The sequence below is a fragment of the Eleginops maclovinus genome, chromosome 22 (assembly GCF_036324505.1).
Source record: "Eleginops maclovinus isolate JMC-PN-2008 ecotype Puerto Natales chromosome 22, JC_Emac_rtc_rv5, whole genome shotgun sequence".
NCBI classification, from domain to species: domain Eukaryota; kingdom Metazoa; phylum Chordata; class Actinopteri; order Perciformes; family Eleginopidae; genus Eleginops; species Eleginops maclovinus.
In genome coordinates, this window is record NC_086370.1 from 19902558 (window position 1) to 19916763 (window position 14206).

The 14206-nt window shown below is 41.2% G+C and overlaps 1 protein-coding gene across 1 annotated transcript; it reads right to left on the minus strand.

Moving 5' to 3' along the window:
• LOC134858457 (actin-related protein 2-B) lies at positions 1 to 13998 on the minus strand. Its single transcript, XM_063874361.1, has 9 exons — positions 13844 to 13998; positions 11311 to 11421; positions 9352 to 9567; positions 9047 to 9119; positions 8266 to 8402; positions 7509 to 7658; positions 5755 to 5900; positions 4977 to 5109; positions 1 to 1489 (listed from the first exon to the last, which is right to left on the minus strand). Exons 1-9 carry the CDS (start codon positions 13889 to 13891, stop codon positions 1319 to 1321), a joined length of 1185 nt encoding a protein of 394 aa, XP_063730431.1. The 5' UTR covers positions 13892 to 13998; the 3' UTR covers positions 1 to 1318.
• Between the last annotated feature and the right edge of the window lie 208 nt (positions 13999 to 14206).

The window sequence follows — 14206 nt, forward strand, 5'->3', positions numbered from 1 at the left end:
TCCTTATAAATCACTTTTCTTTATTTAAATCAGCGTTAGGCAGTTATGCTATGAACAACAAAAGGAAAATAAAAACAGTGACAAAAGAAAGACATTAAAACAGATCCAGTTAACATTAACTGCACTTGGCACTGGATAGACGTTCATGGAAAGAGGAAAAAATATACACATTTTAGAACAAAATAGAAGTGCCTCCAGTAATCATTTATTCGACCATTGGGAGTGAAATACTGGAGGGCTTTACGATGGTCTCAACAGTATTTCAACGTCGATAAAATACCGTTTTACTATTCCCAGGTTTGCGGTGCCCTGTGCCCAAATTAAAACCGATTTCATCGTCAAGCTGCCTCTGCGCTGAGGTGATCTGAAGAGCGACACTACAGGTGAGGTGCTATATGTACTACACCTGCTCACACCTGATCATTCAGCTCGAGATTTATAGCAAGAGGAGGCGATGGTGAGGCTGTCTGATGAGGAACAAATATCACTAACCCTCGCCCACATACCCCAAAGTACCTTCAAACACCCGAAGCTCAAGGGCTTTCCTCCTGTGTATTCATCCCTTTATAAATCAACCATCAATTCTTCATAAAAACATGGAGGAACTTCTGTTACCACAATACACTCCATTTACAATGGTAGTAGTGCACAGCAACACAAAAAAAGCAAATGAAAAAAAGATATAAATTGAACTCAGAAAAAGCAGAAAACTGTGATCCCTCTCCCGGAAGAGAGAGGAAGAAGTCATGATATCTTTTATAAAAAACAGACATAAAAATGTGATCGCTCGCCTGGAACAGAAGCTGAAAGCGGCCTGTGGCTGTTTGTGGTGGACCCTGATTGTGATATTACAGACGCTTTACAGAAACTTTGCATCAATTAACCCTTAGAGGTTTAATCAGAGGAGGAAACTAGCCTTTCTTTAACACTCACTGCAGCAGCTGGTGTGTTTACCTGTCAAATTGTACAAACTAGCAGGTTCTGCACCGGCTAAACATTAACCGTTTTCATTTCTAGTTTAGGTAAAGGTGGGGTGTCAGTGTGAATCTGTAAAAGATGGATCAGGTTGTCGGGGCTTGCGAGGAAAACTGTGAGCCAATCCCAAACCAGGAGAGAGAGAGAGGAACAGGTGAGAGAGGAGGAGGTGGAGGAGACTCGATTACCTCTGATGTTTGAGGCGAGCCGATAGAGGAGAAAAGGGATAAATAGATATATTCTCTGCGATGTGGGCGAGGGGGACGTGTGTGTGTGTGTGTGTGTCATGTTTGTTGATGTGTCATGTGTGTGTGTGTTTGTATAAGTGTGTCCGTTCAGAGCTTTATCTGACGGTGACTCCGAGTTTTTCCAGCACGCGGACTCCCTTTTCCTCGTACTCCTCCCGGGTCAGCCAGAAGTTGTCCTTGTCCTTCATGATGTCGGCCAGCACGGCTCCACCCAGGAACACCATGTGCTTTCGCCTGGGAGGATCCTCGATGCGGATCTTGAATTTCTGAAAAGACAATGGGACACGGAGTCTTAAAATACAGCTCAATGTACAAAAGAAATATCCAGCAGACCAAAGATAACCGTGGGCCAGAGCTAAAACAATACTATGGTATATCATTTGATTATCAGTGACAGAAAACTGTCAAATATTATGTCAATTTAGGGGTTTGTCCTCAGTTTTAAGACATCTGCAGTGTCCAAGTTTGTTTTTCCTCAACTTGGTGATGTGACATCTTTATCTTTGTCTAAATCAGTGTGGATTTTATTTCCCAGTTTCTGACCGGACTACATGGATTTGCTCCAAAACTTCATAAACCTAGTCAGGGATTCTTTAGGGGTTATCAAGTTAAATGAAAGACTTTTTAAAACCCTACTTAATGCATAACATGTGATTTAATTAATGTTTCCTGACCAAACTGATCAAAATATGGAAATATGAGGGAAAACCAGTTACAGGAAATGGCCTTCAATTACATTTATATTTATTATATCACCTTCTTAGTTCTTCCCAACGAGAATTGATATTGATGTGGAAAGGGCTAATTCAAATGAGTCATTTATTAAAGCTAAAACCAACACTGAGTACAGTGAGCGTCCCAGCTGGTGTATTTAGTGCCGACTGAACTTCCACAGAAAAATGATTAAACATCCTCCTGATGTCAATGTCATTAAACTGTCACATCAATCCAAACTCTTATAGGTGCATCACGTCTTCAGATAGCCTGCAGGCTTTAAAACAGTTTGTTATTACAGACATTACCACCGTGGGCAAGCAATGCACAAATATTAAGATGAACAAATCCTGCAAGCGTTGGTACATTCAAATCAAAATGTGGATTTCCTGCCATGGCTAACACCTCCAACCTAATGGTGCGTAACTGAACTTCAGGAAACAGAAAAAAAGCCTGAGGTGAACAAGGTGTGTGCATTAGTGCCATGCTAGCTTTTGGATATGGGAATCTTTAAATGATGTTAACAGAATGAGGGACATTTGTGGACACAACATTTAGAATATCAACCTGCAACCCTTCCATCCGGATCACTGCCAGTGGATTTTTTGGGCTACATGAGGCAAGCTGTAGATACAATATTCAAGTCTAATAAAGTCAATAGAATTCGGATGTTAGCAAAATGCTGCCAATTCAAACTTCAAGTACATACAGGTTCATATTAGCATTTATGTTTTGGTCACTTTATGCATTCAACGCTAATATTCAATCTCTTTGAGCTTGGATTTGGTCTCTATCGTCCCATGATGAAATATGTAGAACAGAGTGAAACTGGACAACTGGGAATGAACCAAATCTGTTTAGTTTGCGATGTCAAACCAATATAACAAACTGCTAAAAAGGCAGCAACAAGCTGAGGGGCATTGCAGAGTTGGGAGATCATTATTTGTGGGTTTCGTCAGATAGACAAAAGTCTCGTCACACAAACTAACTTGAAGCTTTATTATTACAAAATAACTAGTTAGTGCCTCTCTAAAGTGATACTGCATGTGGCTTGCCTTCATGTCGCACACAACTCACTGCACTGGTGACACATTTACTCTTCAGATGGGAGCAGTAATAAAACATCAACACAAACTTGTGGAAACACCCTTTGCGTGTAACATTCCTGTATCGTCCGAAAGACTCATATTTTCACCAAATAGGGCGAAAGACACAGAATCTGTTTAGTGTTTGGAGTTTGAAGCAACAAACAAATGGCTGAAAGGTGCAAGCTACAAACAGAGGTGTACTTACTGACATACTTTGAGCGTTTGGATGATCAGAAGGAGCATGTGCCGAAATATGCAGCAGTGTAAAACATTTTTATGGATGCCCTTTAACACATCGACATCCACTGCAACCAAAAACTTGATAAAAAATAACAAGGTCACTATGGAAGAGTGGATTGCAAACCTTTTTACACCCATGTCTCAAATATTAGGTGTATATATACTCTCTGTTCTCTGTCTCAGTTATTTTAAATGACTTATATGTGATGTTTGAAGAATAGCATAACTACATTTAAAGGATTTTATACTAAAAGGAGATAAGCAGTGGAAGAAACCCGGGGGTGGCCGCAGTTGTGGGCAGAAAGTGGAGCACATAATAACCTATGAGTCATCAGCAGACCTTTGTTTACAAAAAAACTCAGAGTAAAATCATCAGCGTCTCTGGGATGCTGAAGTGGAAATGTAACGAAGGGATATTTCTCCAAAACAAATATTTATCATTGAGAAGTGAGCCCTGCATGTGTTGTTATTAAAGACCTGCGATGGAGTTTAATTAACGTCAGTTGACCTCTATCGCCTCCTGGTGGTCGTCCGTGCACACAGCTGCGTATTGAGACTACACGTGAAGGGAAACTTCGCTTCAAGACAGTCACGGTTTAATAAAATCTGGACATAATTCAAGGTGTTTCAGACCTTTTACTGTGTATTGTTTTTACCCTCTATGTGTGTGGGATTTAACCTCGTCAGGACAAAGGAGAGACTGTCAGGTGTCAGCGTTTACACACCAGAATAACTCAAACGTGTTCCCGGTGGAGCTTTACTGCTCTCTCACATGTGGGAAACTCCGCCCAGGCCAACCTAAACAAACCCAGGGCATCAGCTGGAAATAGTAATTCACACCGCCTGCGCCGTGGTGTCAGACTTTGGCTCAACTGAATGTTTAATGAGACACGTTTTCTTTTAGAGCACACTGTTCACAAAGCAATTGACAATAACTTGTTCTAATTCGAGCAAAAATGAATGTGGTATGTCCCGTTTCCAACCACATTAGAGTTGTTTTGAGAAGCTTCTGAAATGCTTTTACCACAAGCGGAACAAGCACTTATTAAAGTACAAGTATCAGTGTAGAATTACTGTGTTAACAGCACCTTTCCTGCACTCACATAAAAGAGTGTAAGAATCCAAACGTATAAAGAAAGGTGGGTATGAATGTCCTTTGGTATTTCTTGTGAGCCAATCACCTGATCCACTTTAAACCTGCCGGGTGTTTTGCTGTGGCGCCTTGGCTTTGCAGTTTCGAATGTGGTGCAATTTGGACGAGCTACAAGTTCAATATTAATAAAACCTTAAATAAATAAATAAGACGTTTTGCAGCGATCAGGCAGGTCTTCAACAGACCCTGCAGTATACTTAGTACCAAACGTGCTTATTTGGTACTGATGCAGTAATGTGTTCATCTCTTTAAGGTAAGACATCATGTTTACTTCTTTATTAAATAATAATAATAATAATATGAACAATTATTATTATTATTTTAGGGGGAAATTCAGGTGTGTAAAAATACACTACTTAATATTCAGAATTGATTGGTAGATTTATATTTTGTAATAATAATCATAATCTGCAAAATAAATGGTAAGTAACATTGATAAATACATAAAAAGTGGAGTAAAAAATTGTATTTCTTGAGTAAATGTACTTTCGATTCCACCCTTACCCCTCACACTGAATAGTATAACTATCAACGAGGTGTTAAGGGTTGATATCTCACCGAAAGCTTGTCCACGTCTCCCTTGAGGACGCGCTCCAGGTACAGCTGCTTCAGCTCCCTCTCCAGCCGGGATGGCAGGCCGGGGTACATGGTGGATCCGCCCGACAACACGATGTGTTTGTAGAACTCAGACCTGGTGAGGGAAGACAGGGAGAGGGTGAGAGCAGGAAGAGACACATCAACGAGCAGACAACGAGAAGGAAGATGTTGCCATGTTTATGAAATACATCAATGCTGAAATGACTGTTTGTGTTTTATTGGGAAACTGTGCATGCAAAAACTATGAAATGTCTTTGAGTTTTAAAAGCCAAACCCCCGTTTACTTTAAATTAACAAGGCACCACGTGGAAGCATGCAAGAAAAACTAAGATTTCTATAAGAATTCAAATGAATATGTTGTGATTATAAACGCCTTTAGGTCCACAAATGTTCAAAATGTACTTTCAAGACATCGCAGATTTAAGTCAATTTATTCAACTCCAACAGCCAGAAATAATTATTCACGTATCGGGTTTCAAAAATCTACATTTCAACTCTTTCACATCCCCCAAAGATATATTTTTTTGTACTTTCCATACAGAACTCTGGTGTGCAAGAAATATTTAGTTTGATATCTAAAACCCTCGGTTGCACGAGAGAGATCTTAGCAGGCCTGTGTGTGTGTGTGTGTGTGTGTGTGTGTGTGTGTGTGGCTTGTTAATGTGCAATAGGGCAGATAGACAGTGATGTATTTTTATCAGCACTGTAGTGTGTGTCGTTGCACTGCTGCTGGTCTCACCTGGTGTCTATGTCGGCGGCCTGGATGGTGTTGAAGAGCAGCTCGGCCACTCCGACACCCTCCACGTTGATGAGGTGCGGCTGGAACAGAGCCTCGGGGGCCTCAAAGCGCTCTCCTCCCACCTTGATCAAACGACCATCTGGCAGCTGGAGATGTGTGGGAGGAACGAGATGAAAAGAGACGGGGAGAAAAAAAGAAAATGACACCACTGAAGAGGTAGGATTTAATGTATGACTCAACAGAGAGTCATAAATCTGGACTGTGAGGATCAGGGAGAATACAGCTCTATGGTGCTTCACTATGTAGGAAGAGACGCCATAACTCCTTTATAAGGATGTGTATCTACCAGAGGTGGAAGAAGTATTACGATTGTGTACTTCATTAAAAGTACCAGAGTGTGTGTGTGTATATGTGTGTGTGTGTGTGTGTGTGTGTGTGTGTGTGTGTGTGTGTGTGTGTGTGTGTGTGACTATAAAAAGGCTTCATTCAGCTGAGGGCAGTGGGAGGAAGCCACCGCCGCAGAGTGGCTGCACAGGAAATGATGTAACACGCAGTTCAGGGCCCTTTCGGCCAGTTACATTGCCCTCCTTGTTTCGTGCACACAAAACCATACTGACACTTACATGTTCACACACCTACACACACACACAGTCGCCTACACTAACCCAAACACACACACGGTCAGTGAGCTCTGAGACACAACATGCTCGCTAAGGCGTGCCGTAACGCAGACTGCAGGCCCTGCGTTTAGATTCTGTGGTTCCCTCTGCAGGGAGAAGGGCCCTGGAAAGAAAAGCAAGCCTGGTGGAGGAGCCCTGCACCCCCATATGTGCGAGTCCCAGAGAAAACAGTTAGTCAGCAGCACGGCCCCGTCCTTAAAGGAGCCAACAGAACCAACAGCAGCCATGTGCTACTCTACTTAGCGCAGATTTAGTTACCCCCATTACTTTTGATTACTTCACAAATACTGAGACTTTTCAATAACAAACCCTTGGGAGGGTGGGGGGTGAAAATAACTCACATTAAATAAAAACAAAACACCAGAGTTACAATGGGGCGGAAATATGTGGCTGTTTTACGTTAAAAAAACAGCTGCTTTTTGTTTCCGAAAAATATGGATCCCCTCATTTTTTGGAGTGGATTCAATGTCTTTGAGCAGTCGTTGCCATCACAGATCCAAAAAATATTAAGACACTGTCAGCTTTGTCAGCTTTAGTCACATTTAGTTAATTTATCTTTTTTATTCTGAACTTGATCTTTAATGTGTGTTATTTATTAGATTAGTGACAACAGGAAACATGGGGCTGCATACATGAAAACAAGCTGGCTCATCCCAGGGTAGAACAGTTATTAAAACGACAGATTATATTTTAGATCGTCTTTTTTTGTCTGTATTTAAATGGTTTTGTTATCTATAATTTGTTTTTTTGTTGTCCTTTTTTTTACGCAACCTGAGTGAGGAGTGCACAGACTGTCCATGTGAGGGCAGCACCTCATTAAGTCTGGTTTCAGGCTTTCTATTGTTTCTGCACAGCTGAGATGAGATGGTGACCACTAACATGAGGTTTCATTATAATCCTCACACCCACATCCTAAACCGTCTGTAGGTATTAACAGAGACCGAAAACATGTCCACTGACACACGCACATGTGTCTCTCCTCCCTCAGTCTCCATTAAAACAATACTATGTGAATCTGAAAGTAGATTTAACAGAGTTGTATGATGTTTCAAACGAAAACACGCGAGTATTTACCGTGTATGACTCCACCAGCACGGTGGTCTCCAGCGCCAGCTTCTGCTCCTGCTCGATGTTGTAGCCGACGTAGCACAGCTTCTCCTTCATCATGCGCACCGTCTCAAAGTCTGCAGAGTGGTTGAAGGCATATCCCCTCAGCAACAACAACTGCACAGAGAGGGAGACGGGTAGCGGGAGAGAGGAAGAAGAAAGATATTGATATGATTAACGATATTGGAGGGATTGGTGCTTAATGTAGATTTCTCTAAAAGGTATAATAAAAGGATCCAAGTGTGATCACTTAAAATAATCTGTACCACACAGGTTAGGTCTGTATGTGATATGCAGTGATTTGGATATTGTCAATCTGTAGCTCAGCTCTAGACAGGAAGCTTTATTCTTTTACATTTCTATATTTGCGTAAAGAAGAACTAGAGTCTTGATCTTCTCATAATTTAAGCCCTGTCACTTCCCTTTTTTTAGAAATAAGATGTCAGTTCCCACTTTCTAAATGGTAACCAGACTACAAAGAAATATCTTGAATAAGTGATTTCACATCTCTTACAGAGGCTAGATTCACATATATGTTTAACTCTAAATGCACAAACACCGTCCTATGGAAGTAAAGTAATGTTTCTTTCCACATCGTCTTCTCTTAGTCTGCCATGAAAACCTACTTATTATAATATACAATCTTTTGCTAATTTACTCGTTTTCACGGACAGTTTCAGTTTTTTCACTACTTTGAAACAGACTGTCATGGCGGAATGGATACCTTGATGAGGTAGCGGGTGATGTCCCTGCCTGCGATGTCCAGACGTCTCGTCAGATGGGGGAGGCTGAAGCCCTCATACACGGGACAGATGTGAGTCACGCCGTCACCCGAGTCCACCACCACACCGGTCAGAAGGCCTAGAACACACACATACACACACAGTTAATAATCTACAACCTTACCAAGCTAGGTGTGTCTGAGTTTTATCCAGTGTGTGCTTTTGGCTACTGATTGTTAGCCGTGTTGGCAGGGTAAACACACAAAACATGGAGAGATAGCACATCGAATGTTACAAATACTGCTACTAACAGCTCTCTAGTTGGTGTTAACCTCACAGAGAAATGGTATGTGTGGAAACAGGCTTAGTTTCACTGTCGATGCAAATAGTTTCAGAGTTCATCTGATCATGCCTGAAGCAACACAGGGAGCTTTAAGCCATGTGAACACTTTAGATGATATCAGGGTGTGTGTGTGTGTGTGTGTGTGTGTGTGTGTGTGTGTGTGTGTGTGTGTGTGTGTGTGTGTGTGTGTGTGTGTGTGTGTGTGTGTGTGTGTGTGTGTGTGTGTGTGTGTGTGTGTGTCAGTGGAATATTATAAAGTGATGTTAATGTGACTAGTGTCTATACTTTCTGGCATAGAGAAAAAATATCTGCTAACCAATAGTCTCATAAAGCAAATCTTTGCACAAACTATTTGACAAAGGTGTGTTCAATAATACCCCACGTGAATATTTCCACAGTTAAAATGAAAATCCTATCGTCATGCACGTGTGTGTTGCTACCTTGGGCATAGAGTGTCAGCACAGCTTGGATAGCAATGTAGACTCCTGAGAACTGGTAGGTCTCAAACATCACCTGTAGCACAAGCCAGGAAAAAATAAAGACTGAGTACAATTGTTTGTAAAGGAAAACAAAAACAACGTGGCTGAAATGTGTTATGTAATAACTTTGAATAACTGTTTATTGAGTGGGTGAATAAAGCACAACAACCAGTAGTGATAGAGAGTAGAAATCCTCTTCTGACCCACAGTTGGAAAAATAAAAGGTATCTTTAAGCTGCTCACAAACACTTGAAATGTCCACATACCTCAATGATTTTTTCCCGGTTCTTGGTGGGGTTCATGGGGGGTTCGGTCAGCAGGATCTTGCAGTTTCGGGACTCGATGTTGAGCTTCTCGGGGCCGAAGGTGTAGTCCCACAGGTGCTTCATGTCATCCCAGTTCCTGACAATGCCGTTTTCCATTGGGTAGTTGACCTCCAGCATGGAGCGCAGCTCGCTGGCCTCGTCCCCCACCATCAGGTCCTGCAGGGGGAGGGTCAGAAGTCAAACAGGAGTTATTTTACAGTTTAGTTTCCCACTTCTGAAAGCCAGCCTGGATCATTCAGGGTCACTTGGAGTAAGAATGAGCACTGAGTATTGGTTTAGTGCAATAAAATCAGGAATGTGTTCCCCTTGGCCTGCTGGTCTCATAAAATCGCAGAAACTGGATCATCAAGCTGAGTCATGTGTCGGCTGATGACAGCTTTATTAATGTCTTCTCCAAAAGGAATTTTAACTTTAAAACTCAGTTACCCAGCATGCACAACAAGCCATTATTTTCCATGCACCTGGAAACAATTGCCTCTCCCTCCAGCTACAGTAAACCACTTGTTATAGCACCATTCAACGAAATGCATGCAAGGCAGCCGGGCAACGTAAACATCGGCTGGGTTAGCGCTTAGTGTTAGCCACACAGTCAAGCAGCTCACGTTCCACTTGGAGACATCAAAAGCCTCGTGAAGGCAGCCATTTTATGGGTTCATCCTGTGTGCTTTGGCATTAACAAAGTACCAGTCAAAGGCATTGCCTCCATGTGGTCTTGCTTTCTTTTTTTTTTAAGTAAAAAGTAAAACAGATGTGCTTCCGTCTTTAACTTCCAGCTGTCTGCCATGCACACTTCTTCCTCCACACTTCCTCTGAGCTAGTAAAGGTGAAACAGCCGCAGATACTTATGTAAATGTTGTCAAATGGACGTTCCTTGAGTAAAATAGGTTTTCACAGCAAGGTACAAATATCTAAAGTGCATATAGGTACACAACATTTATCATTTAGCACCAATCGTTCTAGCTGCAGCTGACATTTCAAATTATTTTTTGCTGAAAACTGGATTTATTTCACTCCTTAAATAGCAGCAGGATGGAGGTGGGGGGTGGTGTAGCTGTCAAGATGCGGCAGCAGATCAGAGACTCTGAAAATGGAATCGGTCCAAAATCTCTTTTAGCAGTCCATCGATAACAGCTGGCCTATGATTCATCACAGCCATTCCTGCAACACTTCCAGTCGGGAGAGAGGAGTGCATTAATGTGGGGGCTGTACATCTATCAGACCCTCTGCCACTCATTTGGCAAACGTTCAAACTCAACAGAAACTAGTTGGGGTGTAAAAGAATGTAATCATTGTACGAGTAATTAAACAAATTAAAACACTGGACAAAAAAACAAAGAAAAGAGATTATTTTTGGGTTGAGAAAACATGACAACTCTCCGAGCAGGCAAGAGGAGGCACACACCAACCTGAACTTACCATCTTATGGGCATTCTACTTCATCGCAGGGGAACAAAACATGGAGGAAGAGGAAGGCAGATTTATATAAAGAGATGAATAAACAAAATAATAGGAAAGAACATGAAAAAGAAAAGAGATAGGATCAAACTAAAATAATGGAAATTGGCCCTCTGCTGCTTAATTAGCTGAGCTTCACCCAAAATAGTATCTATAATAAAGATGTTCTATTTGGATGAATGCACTGGATGTACTGGGAGGTTGTCTAAATCAAGCTGGTAGAGGATTAGAGGATTCAGCAGTTGTCAGGACTAAATGGGGCTCAATATAAAGATCTTTTAGAGTGCAAGTAGACAGCATGTAGCTTCGACACTGGGCCCGTATTGGACACTGACTTTGTGATTCTATAACTTGCTTTGCAGTGCTTTCCAGACCAGGTTCACATCTGAAATAAAGACCTTCTGGTTAAATTAAACAATGATTCGAGGCCACATCAGTTCGTACCTTGATCTCAATGTTCCCGACTTTGGCTGTGGAGCGGATGATGGGCCTCCCAACGAGCGCAGGGAAGATGTGCTCTGGGAAGTTGGAGCCTGCATAGCCGCACTTGACAAACTAAGAAAGGAGAGACATGAGAAGCAGTGATGAGAGGAAGTCATGTGACGAAATTCCTTTAAGTACTGATGAGATAAACTGTGCAATTCAGGGAGACAAAGGCCCAGCCATCCTGCTGATAAGAGCTGGCCTAATTAGCATTTGGACGAAGATCCGTCCAGCTATAAGCTATGAGTCTGAATAATTGTGGCCAGTGCCTGCTTTAGCCTGCTTTGGTCAAACCACAAATGTATTTCTACGGTTTCTGACAATACAATTAATACAAGAGAAAATATACAGCCACAGAGACAATAAGTGCTGTGTGTAGATGAAGGCAATGCATGTAACTCAAACAAAACATCAGAGAGTCCTATCATTGAACCAGGAAGAGATAGCATCTAAGCTCATGGTGAGACCGTAGTTAAGACACTTAAAATAAAACATTGATATCATTTTTTTACATTCATTAGGCCTATAGGTTTTTCCCAAAAGTGCACACATGTTTGCAGAGTGAGAGTCCATCCTCTGCAATGTAATAATGGTAAAAGTATGCCTGTTATTGCATCTTCTGCCTTGTGTCTAACCTCAAACAGAACATTAAAATGAAAGATGTTACTAAAGACTTCCCCCCAAACAACTGCCAGTGTTAATGAGGACATTCAAAGAACATCCACCAACGTATTTATGTTATTGTTGTAAACTTCTAGACTTGCACACAGTTTGGGAACTTGGGAAGGAATTTGGTTCTAGGAACTAACAAGTGAATTGACCAGATTCTCTCAGTGAAGTTAACAAAATCAGCTGCTGTATGATAACTCATCTTACAGTGCCTTTCATGGTGAGTTTTAGTGAACAATTTGGTTAATAAATCAAGCAATTCAGAGTTGTTTTACAGCTGAAGATTTAACAGTGGACTATGCTGTTTAACCGCAAGTATCTTTGCTCTATAAATGTGTTAGTGACATATCTGGGTGACTCGTCACACTTCCTCGTGACTTCTTAGTTCAACTCTGACACTCTGTTTTTTTTTTCTAGTTTTACATTGCTCTTGAAAAAGACACTTTGAAAAGGAAAAAAGCCAAAAAGTCAGTCACAAGCTGAGCTAACATCCTCTGTAGACAACGGAGAAAGGAAGTCACTAGCATTGAAAGAAGCTGTGTTACCTGTGTGCAATGAGTCATTCCTGCACATTATCACAGATCAGCAAAGAGTATTTTAGTAACTGCTCGAATTGTTAACAAACCACAGCAGCTTGAAAACCCCCTATACTCAGCAGCCCAATAATCTATTAAAACAGCAAGCTAGGTTTGGACAAAGGAACCACAGAAATGTACTGCAGCTATGACTAACATTGGGCTAGGGGGCTGCTATTTATTCCGCTGTACGGTATTTCATTTTATATCCTGTTCTTGTTTATCTCATTCTATTTAACATGTGTATTAACTCTCATTAAATTGGTAACTTGCAATATTCTCAGCAACCTTTAGCTTATTGTATTTTTGTTGACATGTGTTTAGTTTACTTCTTCTCTCACGAGTCTTGCAGCATTCTCTTACACTATTTTAATTCTGATGTTTCTTCTTGCATTTTTGTATCTTTTGATTCCTTATATATATATATATATATATATATATATATATATTTATGTTGCATTGTTGAAAGAGCCTGGGATTTAAGATGTGCATTGCGATAACTACTACTGTGTAAATGACAATAAAGGCTTTGAATCTTTGAAGTATATGTTGAGCTGTCAGATACGCTTTAACTACTAAGTAAAGATGTGTTTGATAAAAAGCTGATGAGTGAGGAATGCATGGATTTTTTTAAATGCTGTGTGTTATTTTCAAGGCCGAAAGATCTAATTAACCGCAAGTTAGGTGACATTTCTATCCGGCAAGTTAGAGCTGCTGAACAGGAAAGCATAGGCTGGTTCCTTACTAATCTGACATGGCCTAGATAAAATCTTATATTAGCTGACAATAAATAAAGATAGTGCTCTAATAATTATACCAAGATAAATACATCTGCAAATCCTGCATCGTATGCAAAACAAATCACTGAAATGACGGACAGCCAGACTGTGAAAACCAGACAGCCAGCTGTTAAATGCTAAGTTAGCATGCTAGTTAGCTGCCTAAGCTAAGTAACCATTAGTAGCAAATTAGCAGTTAATCGTCTGGTTTATTCTGTGTGGTTATTCCGCTGTATGAGCATTAGTCTGAGCTGTGTATACATCTTTTATCCTGACATTTATACCCCCTCTACGTGCTGTTACCGTGTCGGATCTGTATGAATGAAAATTAGCCAGCTAACAGGCTAGGCTATCGTTAGCTGGGTGGGTAGCTTGGCCGCTGACAGCAACACTTCCTGTTTCAGAAAATCACTCGATATAAAGACCCTGTTCAAAAGACAGCCACGGATCGAGAGTGTGTTACAAACTCACCCCGGTGCCATTGTCACAGACCACCACTTTCCTTCCCTGGCTGTCCATTATGTTAAAGCCCAGTAGCCGCTGAACCTCCCTCAACTTTCTTCGGCAAGCCGGAAGGAAGACACACCAACCCGGCCGAGAGGAGGAAGGGAAGGGTGGAGAACATCCGGTGTGTGACTGAGGCGTTCAAATGTCACTTCCAAAACTGTAGTTCTATATTCATCTTTACACTTTTTACATTAAAAATCACAACAAATGAACTAACAGAACTATTGCACTCCCCAAAAACAGTTAGAAGGTCCTTGGTCCATGTATGCAGAGCATAGGCTGTATAAAGGATGCAGAGTAACGTAAATACAATTTCCACATGCAACA

Bases quoted from the DNA above. Each gene is read 5' to 3' on its own strand.
- LOC134858457 (XM_063874361.1), bottom strand. From the start codon at position 13,891: ATGGACAGCCAGGGAAGGAAAGTGGTGGTCTGTGACAATGGCACCGGG. The intron at 9,568-11,310 runs GTACGAACTGAT...CTCCCCCTGCAG, and splicing joins TCGGGAACATTGAGATCAAG to GACCTGATGGTGGGGGACGA. The intron at 9,120-9,351 runs GTATGTGGACAT...CTTGTGCTACAG, and splicing joins ACCGGGAAAAAATCATTGAG to GTGATGTTTGAGACCTACCA.